Below are 21,189 nucleotides of genomic sequence, written 5' to 3' on the forward strand. Positions count from 1 at the left end.
AGTTGATGTAGAGGCCTGACGACCGCACTGTATTCCTGAAACTGATGTTGAATAATACTGTATGTCAACGATAATTATATATACATATATAACCTCGGGACATGGAGTAGAGTGCGGGAACGGATTCAATGGAATTGTAATAGATAAGCATGATATGGGGGTGGGAGGGCAGTGAATGGGGGGAGGGGGGTTGTTACTTTGTGAGGGTGAAAAGGATAACTATTGCATTGTTCTGTACACCTGAAACTAACAATAAAAAAATTAAAAAAATAAAATAAATAAAATAAAATAAACATTTGCAAAATTGTAAAAAAAAAAAATGTGACTTGTAATGATCATTAGTTAATCAATATATATTAGGTATGACAATTTTAATACAGTTTTGATTTCTTAAAATGTGTATACATTTTTTGGGCACCCTCTGTATATATACATATACATATACACATACATATACATATGATGACTCTCAAATTCTCTCTCTAGTTTGGACATCTTCCATGAGCTTCAGACTCAATGGCCAACTCCACATCTTCACTTAAACGTTTAACATACCTCTCAAACTTACCATGTCCAAAATTGAACTCTTGATCTTCCCTCTCAAACCTGCTTGACCTGCAATTCTCCCCACCTCAGTTAATAGCCACTCTATTTTATGAGTTACTCAGATCTTAAGAGTCACATCCTTTAAACCATTCTTTCTCTTTAACCCCCATATCAAATTCATCATCAGCTGACGATCCCTTCCAAATATGTCCAGAATTTGACCACTTCTCACAGGCTTTTACTACCCTGGTCTAAGTCCCTATCAACTCTACCTGGTTGATTTCAGTAGTTTCCTAACTAATCTGTTTCCTCCCTGGTTCCTCTACATTTTGTTCTCAAGACAGCAGGCAGAGTGATCCTATTAAAATATAAGTCAGATCGTATCACTCTGCTGCTGGAAACCCTCCAATGATTTCCCATCTCATTGCATAAAAGCCAACATCTTCATAAAAGCCCAGAAGGTCCTGCATGGTATCAACATGTCATCTCTCTAATTATATTTCCTACTCACCCTCTATTAATTCATTCATAATGGTCTTCTTTCTCTTCCTTGAGTATGCCAGGGATCATCCCTATAACAGGGCCTTTGAATTTGTCTGGAATACTCTCTTCTCAGGTATCTATATACCTTACTCCTCATTTCATTCAAATCTTTGCTCAAAGTTCACCTGACAATTCCATTTAAAACTGCAAAATCTCCCCTCCCGTCAGCTCAACATTCCCTATCTTATTCCCTGCAATTTTTCTCAAACGTGTATATTTTGGCCTAATATAGCATGTAATTTACTTATTTATTGTCCTTTCTTCAAAGGACATTAATTGCAAAAGGCCAGGACTTTTGTTTACAGCTATATTCTCACTGCATAGAACAATGCCTGGTGCATTCAATAAATGTGTTGGATGAATGATAATAAAGCTCTCTTGAAGAATGAGTGGTTAGCAGTACCAAATAAATTAAAGAAGAAAAGAGGGTCTGAAAATCTGGACACAGATTATATTTAGGTAGAAACGATTTATGGATGATGTAAGGAAACTTTATAATAGCACATTGGCAGAGAGACCTGTGTACTTTGTCACTCTCACTTTTTATGTTTCTTTTACAATCATTCCCTTTGCCATTTTCCCCTCTCTAGTTCTGATAATGCCACCATCACTGGAGGCCCTCATGGTGCAGGCTACTGGTTTATAAACTTGACAGAATATTCCCTCTTGACATAAGCTAAGAAGAAAGGTTAGTAACTTACAAAAAATGTAGTAAAAGTTCATTCCTGTTCTCTTTATTTTTTTGTCTGAATTTTGTCTGAAAATTCTTTTAGCAGAATTTCTTTCCTATTCTTGATCTCTATCAAGGAATGTGGATTTGCTCATTCATCTTTAAGAAAACCACTGCCAGCATAAAACTATACATTCAAATGAAAACGAATAAGTTAATGAGTGTCATTAAGACCTTTGTTGAATTTAAAATATAGTTATTATGATTTTGTAAACAACTAAAAAAAAAATCCAAAACTGATTTGAAGAAAAATTGTCTATATTTTCACTCAGTGGTCAAACAACTTTTATGTATGGCTGAACAGAATTATGCAAATTCGTGATCAAACTGTTATTTCTATTCTGTGAGATTTCAGGAGACAAAATCATTCCATACCTGAAAAAGAAATATAAAATTAAATTTTTTAAAATTAAAAGTCTACCAAACATGACATGACTAACCTTTTCTTGTAGAGTTGGCTGAAAGTGTTGAACCTTTCCAGATCCCTGTAAGGACTGCCAAATGTTGCAAAACTCATCATCAGTTTTAGTAGGTACCTGTAAAAAAAAATAAATTTCTTAAAGAATTGAAACATGAAAAAATAAAGCTTCATATGAAAAATCAAATAATTTATTCATCAAAATTATTTAGCAGTAAAGAGGACATTTAACTTTCATTATTTGAAATTTCATTTCTTTTTTTCTGGTGTTCAGTATAGTCATCATAAAGGTAATCTATTGGAGTGAAAATGGCTTTCCTCACTTCAACTGTAATTGGTTTTGAATGGTTTTATTGAAAAGTATTTAAAGCATAACAAATGCTGTAAAAGATTATACTAAATCAATATCCCCACTAACAGACTCTTTTTATCTTCCAATGTGCTGATATATTATCTCATTTAAACTAACATCTAATGATTTTATTTTAAAAATCTCCACCTTATACAAAAGTAATCTAATAGATTAAAAATTAGCTATTACTTATGGATAATTGTTTTCATGCCGATTAAAATTCTGAAAAAAATATGCACCAAAATTAAAAAGTGGCTATCTATTAGACTTGAGAGGATTTTTGCTTCTGTTTCCTTTGTTATTATCTACTTATCTGTGTTTTCTAATTAGTCATAATCCAAACATTATTTGGATTAAAAAGTGTGGTTAAGATTTGTGGCCATGGAATTAAATGAAGTTAAGCGTCTCACACAAAACAATTTGAATTTTGTCCCCAGGAAGATGAAATAAAGGAAATCACCCATGAGTTGCATGGTGGGAACTTAAAAATTGCTTTTGATAATCAAGATATGCCTTTTATTTTTCAAATTTACGTTATTTTATAGCAGATAGCATAGGACACTTGGGTTACATAGGAAAAAGTTTAAATGTTAATGTCAAAGCAAATGCATAAAGAGAAAAAAAGACATTCTCAAGCTAATTATTATTACATAAATATCTTTCTTCTTTAATATAACTGTAATTTTAAAATTATGTACTCTTTTATCAATAGCATTCTTTACTAGCCTATTAGTTTAAAACAAATCTGGAATTGACTCGAACCAAAACTTTTTAAAAAACTAAGTCAAATTAGGTTTCCATTTATAGTCATCCTGTGATTTCTAAAGGAGGTAGAGAGAAATTAAAGACTAAGGGTCTTACTTGTGTAGGAACAAAAAGTGATTGAGGAGAATGGTTCAGGCCTCCTAAATGCCCAGATGAAACCGATGGATTTGAGCTATAATGATTCACAGCTGGCTGTGGTTTCACAATGGCTGTCAACTTCTGATTTCCAGTTTCAGAGCGACTCCCATGAGAAAGGTTCACCAGGGCACTCGTTGGCAGTCGATAACCCCTAGCAGGCGAGCATCTAAAAACAAAATAGTACATCAGGTAGACAGTCCATAATTCACACTAATAAATATTACTTTTAAATTCAGTAGAGGAACTTGAAATCATAGAAAAATCTCAGATTATAAGATGATGCATTTCAGAAGAGTTTCTAAATAGACTCTTTAGTGGTACTAAGTGGGGAAAAAACTGTTCTAGAGGTGTAGTTCTATGTGTAGGTGTTTGTATGCGTGTGGGTTAGTTTGCCATCAGGCGGCTTACAACTTAACAGCTGAGAATGATGAAAAGTTTATGAATTAAATGTCAAATTCTTTAAAAGACTGTGGTTTGTACAGTCTGGGTTATGAAAGCCCAGGAGCAATCCAAGTGTGGAGACATTCTCAGTATGGCTCTATCTACGTATAGCTCTATCTACGCAACAGGGTAAATGTTAGCTTTGATCACATTTGTCTCCTGATCAATTGTTGAGTCCAGCCTTCTTTTAATCCTCATCTTTCCATCTTAAAGTTCTGGACCTGGAAAGGCTTAAGAGATAAATATTTGTGATTTCCTTCCTTCCTGGCCCAGATAGAAGTGTTAGATATTAAAATAAGCCTTCTCTTGTCAAAGGTTTTGAATGCTATCACCTACATTTTTCTCTCTGAGAATGTAATTTTCTTATGTTGCAAGATTACGGAGAAGTTGAATTATTTTATGAGAAATCTTTGTAAAATTTCTAGACAATGTTTTTGTGAGAATGATAGCTACAGAATCTGCATTACAGAAATGAATGTACTATAGGCAAGTAATCTTTTACACCGCTCTCTATCAGTCAAGAAATCCACTGTTTCTACCTAGAAGAGGAAAACAAGACACTGAGAAAAAAGATAACATAAAAATAAATTTTCAAAGTTACTGGGCTAAGGTTATTGGTAACCAAACATTTTCATGAAAAATAAAATCAGATATGGGATCCAGACTCTGCTGCTGCATTTGAAGAGTACAAACAGTAAAGTCTTTGGGTGAGAGACACATTCAAATTGCAAAACCACAATAACAGCATCCTGAGGGTGATCACTTGCTATAAGAACTAAAGATTGTGATTTTATGAAAGAAGCGAAGAGATTAATTTATTTTAATTACCTACTGATCACAACAGAGGAGAAAAAGAAAAACTTGGCTAAATTTAATTAAGTTTTCCAGCCATTTCTATTTAAAAATTTTTTAAAATATTTTTATTCATTTATTTGTTTTGCTAATAATTTATTTTTCAATTACAGTTGACTTACAATATTATATTGGTTTCAGATTTACAACATAGTGATTCGATATTTATATAACTTATAAAGTGATCAACCTGATAAATCTAGTACCCATCTGACACCATACAATATTATTACAATATTACTAGCTATATTCCCTATGATATACTTTACATTCCCAGGACTACTGTGTAACTACCAAATTGTATTTGTTTTTGTTTGTTTTTTTTTAGAAATTTTATTGGGGAACAGTGTGTTTTTCCAGGACCCATCAGCTCCAAGTCAAGTAGTTGTCTTCAATCCAGTTGTGGAGGGCACAGCTCCGTGGCCCATGTGGGAATCGAACAGGCAACCTTGGTGTTATGAGCCTGTGCTCTAACCACCTGAGCTAACTGGCCACCACCCAAATTGTATTTCTTAATCCTTCCCGTTTTCCCCCATCCCCTCAAACCCCTCTCATCTGGCAATCTCAAAATGTTCTCTGTATCTATGAGTTTGTATTTTGTTTGTTCATTTTTTAGACTCCACAATAAGTAAAATCATATGGTATTTGTCTTTCTCTGTCTGACTTATTTCACTCAGCATAATACCCCCAGGTCCATCCATGGTGTTGCAAATGGCAAGATCTCACTCTATTTTATGGCTGAGTAATATTCCATTGTATATATGTACCACATCAACTTTATCTATTCATCTATTGATGGACACTTAGGTTGCTTCATATCTTGGCTATTATAAATAATGCTGTAATGAACATATAGATGCACTTATCTTTTAGAATTGGTGTTTCAGGTTTCTTCAGATAAATACCCAGAAGTGCAAATATTGGGTCTTTCTTTGTCTCTTGTTATATATAGCCTTTGTTTTAAAGTCTATTTTGTTTGGTACAAATATTGCTACCCCAGCTTTTTTTTTTTTTTATTTCCATTTTCATAAAATATCTTGTTCCCATCCATTTAGTTTCAGTCTGTGTGTCTTTTGATCTGAAGTGAGTTTCTTGTAGGCAGCATACGTGTTTGTTTTGTGATTGATTCAGTCACCCTATGTCTTTTGATTAGGTTGATAGATATGTAGTTATTGCCATTTTATTATTCATGATTTTATCTTTATTTTTTTTTCTTCCTTTCTTAAAGAAGTCCCTTTAACATTTCTTGTAATACTGGTTTGGTGATAATTAACTCCTTTACCTTTTTGTCTGGGAAACTCTTTATCTGTCCTTCCATTCTGAATGATAGATAGCTTTGTAGGGTAGTGTAATCTTGGTTGTACGTCCTTGCTTTTTATCACTTTGAATAGTTCATGCCAATCCCTTCTGGCCTGCAAAGTTTCTGTTGAGAAATCAACTGACAGTCTTATGGGACTCCCTTGTAGGTAACTAACTGCTTTTTTCTCTTGCTACTTTTAAAATTCTCTGTCTTTAGCCTTTGGCATTTTAATTATGATGTGTCTTCATGTGGGCCTGTTTGGGTTCCTCTTGTTTGGGACTCTGCACTTCCTGGGCTTGTATGTCTAGTTCCTTCATGAGGTTACGGAAGTTTTCTGTCTTTATTTCTTCCAATGGGTTTTCAATTCCTTGCTCTCTTCCTTCTACTACCCCTATGATGTGAATGTTTGTGTGCCTGATGTAGTCCCAGAGGCCCCTTAAACTATCCCAGTTCTTTTGGATTCTCTTTTCTTTTTGCTGTGTTCTTATTGGGTGTTCTCTGTTATCTTACCTTCCAAATTGCTGATTCAGTCCTCTGCTTCATCTAATCTACTGTTGATTCCCTCTAATGTAATTTTTAAAAAAAACATTTTATTGGGGAATTGGGGAGGGGGGGCACAGTGCTGGGGAATCAGAAGGGGAACTGACAAGTTGCTGTCGTTTTGTTCTTCAGTCTAGTTGTGGAGGATGTCACTTCACTGGTCCATGTTGTTATTGTGAGCATTGTGCTCTTCCCAGGTGAGGCAGATCAGTCGCCAGCCCCTGGAGGGCCACTCACGGTGGCTCTTGGCAGTTCACACCGGCTGCTGGCTGCTCATGCTGGCTGCCGACCACACATGGTAGCTTATGGCAGCCTACTGCAGCAGGGGCTGCAGGCTATGCTGTCGCCAGTGACTCATGGCAGCCCAGCTCCAGGTCAAGCTGTTGTTCACCATCTTAGCTGTAGAGGGCAGTGTCACTGGTCCTCATGTGGGATCCAAACCAGAGCCCTGCTGCTCAGAGATGGTGTCCCAAGCCAGCTCTTAACCAACGCACCACTCGGCCGGCCCATCCCTCTATTGTATTTTTTATTTGAGTTATTGTACTCTTTATTTCTGACTGTTTTTTTTTAATGTTTCCTATCTCCATTTTTATGTTTCTATCTCTTTGTTGAAGTTCTCACTGAGATCACTGAGCATTCTTATAACCAGTGTTTTGAACTCTGCATCTGGTAGATTACTTGTCTCTGTTTTGTTTAGTTCTTTTTCTGGAGCTTTGTTTTGATCTTTCATTTGGGACATGTTTGTCTCATTTTGGCTGCTTCCCTGTGTTCATTTCTATGTAACAGGTAGAGCTGTTATGTCTCCTGGTCTTGGCAGAGGGGTCTTGTATAGTAGGTATCCTGTGGAGATGAATGACACAGTCCGCATAGTCACCTGAGCCAGGTGCTCCAGGTGTGTCCCTTGTGTAGGTTGTGTGTGCCCTCCTGTTGTAGTTGTTATGATTGCTGTTGGCATCTCAATGGGAGGGATTGGTCCTCAGGCTGATTGGCTATAAGGACTGGCCATGACTACAGAGGAGCTGTAGGGGGCTGATGCTACGGAGCAATAATCACCTTAGTGTGGCTCTGGTGCTAAGCAAGTCTTTTTGGGTGTGTTATTTGTGGAGCTGGTTGGGTGGTACTCTGGTGTGGTCTGAAGCTGGCCACTGAGTGTATTCATTCTGGGGCTTTTTGGGATGGGTTCTGGTGCAGACCAGGTCATCCATTGTCTACCCTGCCAGTGTCACTTGGTATGAGCTACAAAGTGATCTGTAGGATGCTGCCACTTGTGCTGGGCTTGGAGATGCCTGGGAGAGGTTAAACTGCAAACTGAGGTCAGCTGCTGCTAGTGCTGAGTTTGGGGCTGCTTTACAAGAGGTAGAAGGCATGCTGAGGCTAGATGCTGCCTATTTGGGGTCTGTGAACCTTTGAGAGATTTTAGGAAAGTCTGGAGCATGAGCCAAGCAAGACAGGCCATTTGTACAGAAAAGTCACTGGAAGCTGCTTGGATGGGCCTGCAAGTTGGGTGTGGAGCAGTCTTAGGGAATCGCTGGAATGGAGGAAATGGTGTTAGCCAGGTTGATGGAGACTCTACCATGGCGCCTACCTGCACATGCAAGCTGGGTGGTGGTGAGGCTCAACAAAGGAACAATGGCTTCTGCCAGCACTTCTGTCTGGAAGAAAGCTGTCCCCCGAGCCCTTGCTGTGAAGCCAGATAATTCTCCCCGTATGTCCCTGGCACCTTTTGAACTGCTGGAGCTTAGAGTGGAGCTCACAGTGACTAAGTCCTTCACTGAATAAGTCTGTGTGTGAGTCCTTTAATGGGAGCACCTGGGAATCCAGCAGCCCTCCGTCTCATTCAGCTACAATCTCCACTGGTTTTGACAGCCAGAGAAGTGTAAGACTTCTTTTCCTGGCTCTGGAATCCTAGGCTGGGAAGCTGGGTTTGGGTCTGGGACCCCTCAATCCTCAGGGGGTACTTTCACAGATGAAATATCCCTCCTGATTTTTAACTGCCACACATGGGTGTGGGACCAGCCCATTCTGAGTCTCTACCCTTCCTAGCAGCCTGAAGATTGATCCCTCTGTATATTCTTAGTTATAGGACTTCTGTTCAGCTACTTCAGGCGATTCCCTATGATGGTTATTTTGTAGCTTAGTTGTAATTATGAGGGGGTCATGGGAAGAGGCAAGCACAGCGTTTTCCTACTCTGCTATCTTGACTGGAAGCTCCAGCCAGTTTTTAGAAGGGAGAAAGGAGAACTGGAAAACAGTTTCGCTTAGACTTCACAATAATCTAGTGAAGTATATATCTTCATTATAGATGAGGAAATTGAGGATCGTATTGCTTTTAACTAACATACACAAGGTAACACAAAGGTTAAATGAGAGAGCCCATGCTTTCAAATATTCCCTTGTGCTTCTCATTCTGTCATGATTCTTTTCCTGGAATTTTAAACTTTATTTGTACTTAGTGCTCCCCAAAGCAGATATGAATGAGTCTCACCCATTTAAATTAAAAGCAAACAACCCAGCTGTAAGAAGCAAGCTAGAAAAACCACAAACAGTGGAGATTTTTAAACCATCTGCTACTGAACAACTATTGGGTAAAGAAGAAATAAAAGAAGACATCAAAAGACACATACAGACAAATGAAAATGACAATATGACATACCAAAAATTTGGGGAAAGCACAAGCAGTACTAAGCGAGAAGTTCATAGCATTACAAGACTACATCAAGGAACAAGAAACATTTTAAATAAAAATCGAACATTACACATAAAAAAACTAGAGAAGATGGCCGGCCGAGTGGCGCGTTGGTTAAGAGCTGGTTTGGGACGCCAGAGGGCCGTGGTTCGGATCCCATAGATGAGGGCCAGTGACACTGCAAAACTAGAGAAGAAGGACAAATGAAGCCCAAACTCAGAAGAAAAAAAATAATAAAAATGAGTAGAAATAAACAAAATAGAGAACAAACAGAGAATAGAAAAAAATTAATGAAACAAAGAGCTGGTTCTTTGGAAAGATAAATAAAATTGATAAACCTCTGGCTAGACTCACTAACAAAAAAGATAAAAGAGTGACACCAGAAACATGGCAACATGAGGGATCCCTGTTGATCTCTCCCCCTGAAGTTACAACAAGTTGAATGGCTATAATTCAACAAAGGATTCCTTGTGCAAAACACAAACACGCCTGAGAAATCTGCACATTGAAACACCTGAAGGTGGATGAATCAGAGCGAACAGGGGAGGAGGGAAGAAAGAAGGGCAGAGATTGGGAGCACAGACACAGCCTGCAGCTCACTGCGGTCCCGGGGGAGAGGAGGGTCCAGGCAGCAGGTGCACTCCCAGTGGCCCTGAGAATTCCTGCCTGAGTGATCAGGATATAATACGGCTGAACCCAGTGATCAGGGCAGAGACCTCAGGGTAGAGACTGAATACATAAGTGTGACAGGCGTTGTCTATCAGCTCTCACCGCCAGGCAGAAAACAAAGCCATGGTGCCTGGCCGCCTCCTCCACTGTCCCAGAGCTTGCTCCACTGTACCCTCCCAGAGCTAGCAGCAGGCCCCAGAAAAAACTATAGCAGTGTTGGGTTAAAAAGCAGTATATCTATAGCCCTGACAACTGGAGAGAAAATTCCTGGGCAGTAGATAAACACTGGTGCTAATCCTAGTGGCAAGAGTGGAGATACAGAGGTGAGGCAGCTGTGGTCTAGCAGTTGCCATTACTTGAAGGAGAGCAAAGCCACAAACACACCAGTGGCCTCCCCCAGCCCACCCAGTCCCCACCTTTCATGGCTAATTGCAGCAGAAGCACCCAGGGCTGTCCATTGCAGCTCTGCAACTGGTGGCAGGGGAAGCATGGGGATTTCGGGGGCTCAGAACCATATTACCAAACACATTCTCCCACAGGCATGGTGCCCTGAGACCGAGACAACCTGGTCACAGAGGAGAAGCCCACAACCCCAGGAAATCTTCCACCATGAGAAACTGGAACAGAGCAAGAGAAAATAAAAAGCTCCTGCGCTACCTACTGGAAAGCAAAAGTAAAATCACTTCATAATCAACCTGCTGCAGAATTTATTCCCATAAGTACCGAGAAAGAGAAATAATCCATTAAGTACCATGAACAACCAAGATAACAAGGCAGCTCAGAAAGAAAAGGAAAAATCTCCAAAAAACAAACTTTAGGACATGGAAACATGTGACTTAAATGACAGAGAATTCAAGGTTGCAGTTCTGAAAAAAAATCAACAAGATGCAAGACAACTCAGATAGGCAGTTTAATGAACTCAGAAATAAAATCAACGAACAAAATGAATACTTTACCAAAGAGACTGAAAGTTTAAAAAAGAACCATATAGAAATTCTGAAGCTGAAGAACTCAAAAAGAGATAAAGAATGAAATTGCCAGCTTAGGGAATAGAGCTGATCAGATGGAGGAAAAAATCAGTGACACTGAAGATAGAAATCTCGAGATGATGCAGATGGAAGAAGAGAGAGACTTGAGAGGTAAAAGAAATGAAAGAGCTCTACAAGAACTTTCTGACTCATCAGAAGAGCAATGTAAGAACGATGGGCGACCAGAAGGAGAAGGGAGGAGGGTACAGAGGCCTATTCCAACAAGTAGCCAATGAGAACTTCCCAAACCTATAGAAAGAATTAGATCCTTGAATCTAAGAGGCGAACAGAACACCTAGTTATCTCAATACTAAAAGGCCTTCTCTAAGCCACATTATATTAAAACTGTCAAAAATTAGTGACAAAAAAGAATTCTCAAGGTAGCCAGGGAGAAGAGGACAGTAACCTACAGAGGAAAGCCCATTAGATTATCATCAGATTTCTCAGCAGAAACTCTGCAAGCTAGGAGAAAGTGAAATCATATTCCAACTATTGAAAGACAGAAATTACCAGCCAAGAATAATATATCCAGCAAAGTTATCCTTTAGATATAAACGAATTATAAAGACCTTTTTGGACATACAGAACCTGAAGGAATTTTCCACCACTAGGCCTGTATTATGCGAAATAATGAAGGGAGTTATTCTACCTGAAACACAAAGACAAAAGGACACAAAATGATGAGTAAGATAACTAGCAGACAGACAGAAGCAGGAAATGGCAACCACTACTCAGAATAGGGCACCATACACTTAAATATAACATAAAAGGTAAAGGAAATACAACCAAAAAGAAACACGGAAGTACACGATTATTAGCTACTGCAACTCAGAAATGAACTCACAGCATAACTAGAGTAATGTGTGATAACAAAAACAAAAAAGGGGAGGGAGTAAAGGTCTGAAGCTGCAAAGGGGAATTGCGATAAGTTGCAAGAAAAGAAAAAAGACTACTGTATATATGAATGTTTTTTTTTAGATAAACATAATGGTAACAAAAACAAAAAAAATCCAGAACGGAGATACCTAACATAAAAAAAAGGAAACAGAGGGGAAAAAAATCATAGAATACCACCAAACTCAAATAACAGACAGAAACACAAAAGCAAAGAAACAATGGAGACACTGGGCTACGAGAAAACAATAGAATGATAGGAAATCCTCATATATCAAAAATCTCCTAAATGTAAATGGACTGAACTCACCTATAAAAAGGAACATTGGATCAAAAAACAAAACCCAACCATATGCTGCCTTCAAGACATATCTCAGCTGCAAGGACAAATATAAGACTCAAAGTGAAAGGGTGGAAATGATACTCCAAGTGAATTGCATCCAGAGAAAAACAGGCGTACTCATACTTATATCTGACAGAATACATCTGACTTCAAGATACAAAGGTAGCAAATAACAAAGATGGACATTTCATAATGATAAAGGGACCAATACAAGAAGACATAACACTTATCAAAATATATTCTCCCAATCAGGGAGCACCAAACTATATAAAGCAACTACTAACAGAACTAAAGGGAGAAACTGACTGAAACACGATTATAGTAGGCTACCTAAATACGCCATTGACAGCTATGGACAGATCATCCAAACAGAAAATCAAAAAGGAAATATCAGCCTTAAGTGACACATTAGACCAAATGGACATAATGGACATTAACAGGGCCATTCATCCCAGAAGACCAGATTATACATTCTTCTCCAGTTTACATGGAACAATCTCAAGGATAGACCATATGTTGAAACACAAAACTAGCCTTAGCAAATTTAAGAAGATTGAAATCATTCCAACCATATTTTCTAACCACAATGCTTTGAAAATGGAGATAAACTGCAAAAAGAAAGTGGGAAAAACCAGAAATCTGTGGATATTAAACAACATGCTACTAAAAAAAAAAAAAAAACCTGGGTCAAAGAATTAAAAGGATAGATCGAAAGATACATAAAAACAAATAAGAAAAATACAATATATCAAAATTATTAGGGCCGGCTGAGTGGCTCAGTTGGTTAAGAGTTAGCTTAAGAGTGCAAGCTCTGAGCAACAGGGCTGCTGGTTCGATTCTCACATGGGCCAGTGATGCTGTGCCCGAGCTGAGCTGCCAACAGGTAGTAGGCTGGCTCAGCTGGTGAGAGTATGTGCTCCTAACAACAAGACTGCCTGTTTGATGGTGGGCTACGCTTGCCCGCAACTAAGACTGAACTGAGCATCTTGAGCTGAGCGCCACCCGAATGGCTTAGTGGATACAGCGTGCACTCTTAACAACAAGGCTGCTGGTTCGACTCCCACATGGGATGGTGGCTACACCCACCCGCAACTAAGACTGTAACATAGCACCTTGAGCTTAGAGGCCACGAGCTGCTGACGGGCAGCCAGATGGCGACTGGCACCCTCCACAACTAAGATTGAAGAGCAACAGCTTGGCTGGTCTCCCTTCTCAATTCCTCAACATTGTTCCCCTCTCCCAATTCCCAATTAAAAATATAAATAAATAAATAAAAATAAAATTATTGGGATACTGCAACAGCAGTAATAAAAGAGAAATTTATATAATTATAGGCATAGCTCAAGAAATAAGAAAAATCCCAAATAGAAAACCTAACATTGTATCTTAAATAACTAAAAAAAGAACAGATGAAACCCAGTCAGGAGAAAAAAGAAAATAATAAAAATTAGAGCAGAATTAAGTGAAATAGAGAATAAAAAACAATAGGAAAAATAATGCAACAAAAAGCTAGTCTTGAAAAGATTAATAAAATTCGGCAAACCCTTGGCTAGGCTCACTAAGGAAAAAAGAGAAATGACAGAAATAAAATCAGAAATGAAAGAGAAGTTACCATGGATACCACAGAAATAGAAAGGATTATATGAGAACACTATAAAGGATATATGCCACCAAAGTCAATAACCTAGAAGAAAAAGACAAATTCTTACAAATATATAACCTTCCTAGACTGAATCACAAAAACCCTGGAAAATATAAATAGATCAACAGGTAAGGACATTGAATCAGTCATCCAAAATCTCCTGAAAAACAAAAGTCCCAGGACCAGAGATGGCTTCACTAGTGAATTCTATCAAACATTCAAAGATGATTTAATACCAGTTCTCCTCAAACTCTTCTAAAAATTGAAAATGAGGCAATACTTCCTAACTCATTGTATGAGGACATTACCTTGACACCAAAACCTGGTAAGGATAATACAAGAAAACTACAGACCAATATCGCTGATGAATACAGAAGTAAAAATCCTAAACAAAATACTAGCAAATCCAATACATTACAAAGACTATACAGTATAACTGAATCGGGTTTATTCCAGGGGCATCTATGAAGGATGGTTCAACATATGCAAATCAATGTGATATACCATACAAACAAAAGATAAAAATCATATGATCATATCAATACATGCAGAAAAAGCAACTGACAAGATATAACATGCATTTATGATTAAAACACTTAACAAAGTGGGTACTGAAGGAAAGTTTCTCAATATAATAAAGGCCATATACAACAAACCCTCAGCTAATATCATACTCTATGGTGAAAAACTGAAAGCTTTCCCTCTACTTCAGGATCAAGACAGGGATGCCCCCTCTCGGCACTATTATTCAACATAGTGCTGGAAATCCTAGCCAGAGCAATCAGGCAAGAGAATGAAATAAAAGGCATCCAAATTGGAAATGAAGAAGTCAAATTGTCACTTTTTGCAGATGTCATGATCCTTTAGATAGAAAACCTTAAAGACCCAAACAAAAAACTATTAGACACAATAAACAATTACAGTCAAGTTGCAGGATACAAAATCAATGTACAAAAATCCATTGTGTTCCTATATACTAACAATGAAATTTCAGAAAAATAAATGAAGAAAACAATTCCTTTGCAATTGAAACAAAAAGAATAAATACTTAGGAATAAACTTAACAAAGGAAGTGAAAAACATATACACTGAAAACTATAAGACATTATTAAAAGAAATTGAAGGAGATACAAAGAAATGGAAAGATGTTCCATGTTCATGGATTGGAAGAATTAACAGAGTTAAAATGGCCATATTACCAAAGCAATATACAGCTTTAATGCAATCCCCATCAAAATCCCAATGGCATTTTTTAAAGAAATAGAACAAAAAATCATCAGATTTGTATGGAACCACAAAAGACCCTGAATAACCAAAGCAATCCTGAGAAAAAGAGATCAAGGTCAGAGGCATCACACTCCCTAGCTTCAATTTATACTACAAAATGACAATAATCAAAACAACATGGTATTGGCAGAAAAACAGACACACAGACCAAAGGAATAAAATTGAGAACAGAGAAATAAACCCACATATATATGGACAGATAATATTCCACAAAGGAGCCAAAAACATACAATAGAGAAAAGGAAGCTTCTTCAATAAATGGTTGCTGGGAAATTTGGAAAGCTACGTGCAAAACAAATAAAAGGAAAAAGAAAAAGAAGAAGACTAGACTGGGTGGTGAACACACAATGGAGTATGAAGATACTGTATTATAAAGTTGTATACCTGAAACAATGTTATTATCCAATGTTACTCAATAAGTTTAACAAAATAAAAATTAAATGAAACAAATTTAAAAATTAAATAAAAAACAGAAAATAATCCAATCCTCTTCCTTCTACCTCCTAACCTCTCCCCTTCATAGTCAAACTTCTCAAGGGTCAGCTCAGTCTCTTGCCTCTATTGTTATACTTGCCATTTATACCACAAACCACAACGACCTAGTTTGAGTACCCAGAGCTCCACTAAAACAGATGATGAAGACTTAACAGGTCACTGAATTCAAAGAATGTGTCTATTCCTCAAGTTATTTAACCATTAAAAATACAAATGGGATAATGCCACATCTCTGATTTTGATGGCTTCGCACTGCTCTAAGGATGAACATCAAGCTCCCAAGATCTTAACATGTCCTGAAAGTTGGCTTACAAGTTTCTGCACAGTGTAGCCCTCGCTTTTCTCTCTCACTCTCATCTTAGTTACTGAAGTTCAGAAACACTTGCATTCTTTTAGTTATTTTAAATGAGTAAAAATGTTCTTTGTTGCATATGCTATTCCTTCTTCCTGACTACTCGTCACTCTTCCTCCCTTTTTCCCTAAACTAATATTCATTCTTCAAGTTCCATCTTAAATATCACTTCCTCAAGAAAGCCTTTCTGGAACTGTAAGGATAGGTCATGCTATTAAAGAAACCTGAAATTCTCCATCCCAGCACTTGTTCCAATGTAATGAAATAATTAATACTGTAATCGTTGATTATCTCCCACACTAGAACGAAGGGTCCATGAAGGTAGGAAACATGTCTGTCTTATTCACTGTTACATCCATAGTAGCAATATGATGTCTTGTATATAATATGAAGTCAAATCGTGGACAAATCAAGAAGTAATGAAAAGGCACTGGCCACATGGACATACTCAAAAAGTATAATTATCATCTGGAAGTACACACCTGATTGTTAAGCCTCCGGGAAACTCCTCATCAAATAATACTTCAAATAGTACATCAGCTTCTCTATTAGCTGTTAAGAGAGAGAGAGATTTTTAAAAACCATATAATGAAAAATCAGCATGAGTTTTTGGAATATAAGAAGCATTATAACTATGAAAAAATGGTGTGGGGGAACACAGACAGCAAATGAAAAGTAAATAAGCTCACAGATTACCTTACTGGTATTAAAGTAAAATAACATTTTAAATTGGATGTTCTGGGGGATTAATTATACTTTTTTCTCTGTTTTTTATATGTTTGAGATTATTCATAATAAGAGAGTTAATAAAAGACATAACTTTAGAGTTTGCAGTTTAGAAGGTCTTCCAATAAGACAGACAGAAGACAGAGAAGATTTGAAAACATGGCAGCAATGAGGGGACTAGAATGGAAAGATGAATATACTATTAGATAGAAGTGGCACGAGTTGGTGACCTGTGTAGATAAAAAGGTGGAGATGCCCAAGATGACTACAAGACTCTGGCTGAGACGACATGGTAGATTACGGATGGTCATAACTGACATAAAACTCATGAGAAACTCTGTGGTGCAAGAAACTTAGGAGCAGAGAAGAATCAGCTTGTCAGAGAGCATGATGTGATGTATCTGGAAAGATTAAATTTACCCATAACACCAAGATAAAGTGAAGTAATTAGCTATAATGTTTTGAATTCTAAGCCCAAATCACATAACCTCAGAATTGACTTCTCTCTTTTTCTCCGCTTTCCACACTGCCACCTTTGCATTATACTGGTTCTGTTTCTCTAGAGAACCCTGAATAGTGCAATTTATGATACGATGCTAGCTGCTGGGGATGTCTCCCCCATCCCTAGTTCCTCATTGCCCAGCTGAAACCAGACCTGCAAAAATCACCCATTCTCCATTGTCCAGCTGTACCTTTCAACCTGACACTTTTACCTAAAATCTAAACCCGAAAAAGTGAGGCTCAAGGACAGGCAGGAGTATCTCCTCTAAAGGATTGATAAGGCTCACTTTCTAGGTTCCCATTTCCTGTCTGAGGGAAGGGCCACTTCCTAAGAAGATCATGGGCACCTGTTCACTCCCTTACTAGAGATAACTGAGCACATGAGGACTTAGCTGAGTGCTGTACTGGCAAACATTCTCTTTTCTAGTCCATGGCCATGGCAGACAGGGCTAATCAATGACAGAGCTCTTCTTCACTCAGGGTAGGTGTAGCTTTAAAATCCTTATGACAAAATGCCACGCAATCACTATTACAATAGAAACCGTCAGGAGAAAGGAAACTTCTGTCATCAGTCCTAAGGCCTTACAGTACAACCTAACCAGTACAATGCAATACGCTCAATATCTAAACAGGTGATGTGGGGGTCGAGCTATAGCAGCAGGAGGGTTGCTTCAGACACCCATTGGACCCTTACCACACCTAGAGTCCAGACCCTCCTTTCTCCCTTTCCAGCAGCCAGAAATATATCCAAGAAAGTTAAAAAAAGAGAGAGAGAGAGAAGAAAATTCTCTTTTAGAGTCATGTAAGCAGGGGAGACCCCAAGAGGATGTGAAGATGGAAAATGTGGAGAATCACTGCTCAAAATTTGGTAAGAATCAGGTGAGAATTCAAACCCAGCTCTACCACTTATCTCTGTAAAGGGGGGTGAGTTACTTAGCCCTGCCTTTCAGGGGTAGTGTGGGTTAAATGCAAAATGTAAAGATACCCAGCTCACTGCTGGTACTAAATAGGCAGTTTTTGGCTCAGGGCCTCCTGCTGTCCTCCTTCCCAGACAGTGAGAGCAAGGCTGGGCTAGGACGTGGAGGGACGTGATGCCAGCAACCCGTGCCCTAAGCACCCTATTTGCTGCCAGGTTGACTTTCTTTGGAATCTATGCAGCAAAGATGCCCACTGTAGGCTTCCCTTGGAGGCACATTCAGATGCTTAGTCCTTCTTCCCTTTTCTCTCCACTCTCTCATTTTTCTTTTTTTGTAAAAAACACGACATAAAACTTACCATCTTAACCATTTTTACGCATATAGTACAGTAGTGTTAACTATGCTTGTGCAACAGATTGAAAGGTCGGTTTTGTATACATAACCTAGCTGTATTCATAAAATTCAAATTAATATGCACATTTAATTCAAATCTTTTAACTGTAAATAAGCTCATACTTCATGTTTATTTCTCCACAGAAATCAAGACAGTACAATGACAATTAAGGTAAAGTTCTGAGCAAGATTAGATGAAAGCCTACGTAAGGAGAAGTATGATACTTTTCTCTCAGTTTCATGAAAATACATGTCTACTTGCCAAGGTCTTGTATAACTTTAATGTGATATATATAAGCTACCAAATTCTCAGCAGCCCTTACTCAACTTCCCGTTCTTTTACTCACTTCCTAGATGATTGATTACACAAGACAGAAAAGGAGAATTTTCTCTGAAAACTAAACCAAAAAAAAAAAAAATTAAGTAAAACATAAGAGGATTTAGGTTTTGTACCAATTTTAAGTCATTCTCTGTTTAGATGTGACAAAGAAATTTGTGTTTTACTTTACAATATAAAAGCAGTTGAAGACATGTCAACTGAGATATTACCCCCTTTAATTCCTATGATGGTGCCCCGAAGTCCAACTGGAACCGAAAAGTTCTCTCTCACATTTACAACACGGTCAAAGAGACGAAATTCTGCATCCCGATCAGGAATGACTCCATGTTGCTGTTCTAAAGGCTGAAGAGAAGAAAGCTTTAATTATTATTATGAACTCTAATTTTTAAAAGTTTTTAAATAATACATTGAAAACGTTTTGTCTTTTCTATATTTTCAAAATAAAAACAACTTTGAATTCTTTAACAGGAAACTTACTCTGTACAGCAAATGGGGCTTTACTGTCACTCGTACCTTCTTATTATTCTTTCTTTGCTGAGGAAAGAAAAAAAATTTAAATATTAAAAAAAATTAAATTATAAAATTTATTATTCAGTACTTGGACTTGTCTAAATTTCAAGAAGGCAAATGAAATGAGAAATTAAAAAAATATTTTAAATTCTTCAGATGCAGCAAGGAGGAATAATAAATTCTTAAAGTATTTTTTACTTTAAGTAAAAAAATTAAAGTATGGATGGAAGGATGGAAGTAAAAATTTGCATGGAAAAATGCAAAATTATAAGTATACAGACTGATGAATTTTTACAGTATGAGCATAACCACACCTAGTTCAAGAGAGGCAGAACATTACTAAGCACAACATAAGAACCCCCTGTATTCCCTCCCAGTCACTACCCTTCCCAAATGTAACCTTACTTCTAACACAAAAGATTAGATTTATCTATTTAAACTTTATGTGAATGCTATCCTATTCAAATGCTCTTTTCCCCTCTATAAAGAATTGTATACAATTGTCAAGAAAGACTTAAATTTTTTTTAAAAAAAGGTATAAAGTATGACAACATTGTGGGTTTTGTACTATAAATATTATACTAAGGTGGCATTCATTTAACAGTTCTTGCTTTTGGAATCTATTGTGAAACAGGCTTTGATGTTTGAATTTTTTGATCATCTAAAAAATGCTGGAAGAAGAGTTTTGTCCTATCTTTGCTACTTGTTAGTTCTAGGAACTCACACTTAACTTGAACATCAGCTTCCTTCTATTTAAAGATGGGAATACTATTACCTGTTCTATCTAATAAAAATGAGAGAATAATTTACATTCAATGCAATCCATAACAACTACCATTGATATTAAATTTTCTAAAAAAGTGAATTCTTACCTAATGAGAAAAGTGGAAACAGTTTACTTATATGGCAACCGCCTATTTTTAGAACATAGCTTATGGAAAAAAGTACCAAAGGACATAAAACAGTCCTAGGCTACAGAGACCACACACTACAGAGTTCATGTATTTGTGCACTGTAAAATGTTCAAGCCTATAAACAGAGTCTATTTTCTTTTATTATAGAGGCATTTCACTTATTCTTTCAACAATATTTACTGAAGTCCATTTATGTACCATGTATTGATTTTGCTGTTGGGGATAAAACAATGACCTGTTCTTTTATTCTAGTTGAGGGAAACATAATAAAAACAAAATAAGAAAAATATATAGCATGTCTGAAGGTAAAAAGCATAGTGAAAAAATAAAGCAGGTAAGGGAGACCAACAATGTGGGGTGAGATTGCAATTTTAAATAGGGTGAAAAGTGAAGGCGTTTCTGACAAGGTGTTTATGTTTCCAGACTACAAGAACTAACAGAGTACAATTGGTCTCCACTGACAACAGCAGAAAGTAGAAAGAATAAAAGAAATTTAAACTATATTTAAAAGCAGACCCAAGATTTCCAGTCAAGATGGCAAAGGAGGCAAATGCTGTGCTCACCTCCTCCCATGACCACATCAAAATTACAGCTAAATTAAAGAACAGTCACCCTGGAGAACCACATGAAGACTAGCTGAACAGGACTCCTATAGCTAAGGATATAAAGAAGATGCCACGTTGAGACTGGTAGGAGAGATGGAGATGTGAAATGGATTGGGCCCACACCCATGTTTGGTGATTAAAAAATGGGAGGGATACTTTGGTTACAGAGGTCCCCCGGAAGAGTGAGGGGTCCCAGTCCCATACTGTGCCTGACAGTCCAGATTACCAGTACTGGGAAGAGGAGACCCTACAACATCTGGCT

At 37.4% G+C, this 21,189-nt stretch overlaps 1 protein-coding gene across 5 annotated transcripts in view; it reads right to left on the reverse strand.

Moving 5' to 3' along the window:
* The window catches only part of XRN1 (5'-3' exoribonuclease 1), a 175,859-nt gene that overhangs the window by 65,798 nt on the left and 88,872 nt on the right, over positions 1-21,189 (reverse strand). For all 5 annotated transcript variants that reach the window (XM_019656937.1, XM_019656939.1, XM_019656938.1 and 2 more), the window contains exons 28-32: positions 19,376-19,432; positions 19,108-19,240; positions 16,504-16,573; positions 3,451-3,658; positions 2,260-2,355 (exon numbers count right to left, since the gene is read on the reverse strand). In XM_019656937.1, coding sequence (XP_019512482.1) covers positions 2,260-2,355; positions 3,451-3,658; positions 16,504-16,573; positions 19,108-19,240; positions 19,376-19,432 — 564 coding nt within the window. The remainder of the gene's footprint in view (positions 1-2,259; positions 2,356-3,450; positions 3,659-16,503; positions 16,574-19,107; positions 19,241-19,375; positions 19,433-21,189) is intronic.

This window comes from Hipposideros armiger, unplaced genomic scaffold, assembly GCF_001890085.2.
Source record: "Hipposideros armiger isolate ML-2016 unplaced genomic scaffold, ASM189008v1 scaffold_270, whole genome shotgun sequence".
Lineage (NCBI taxonomy): Eukaryota > Metazoa > Chordata > Mammalia > Chiroptera > Hipposideridae > Hipposideros > Hipposideros armiger.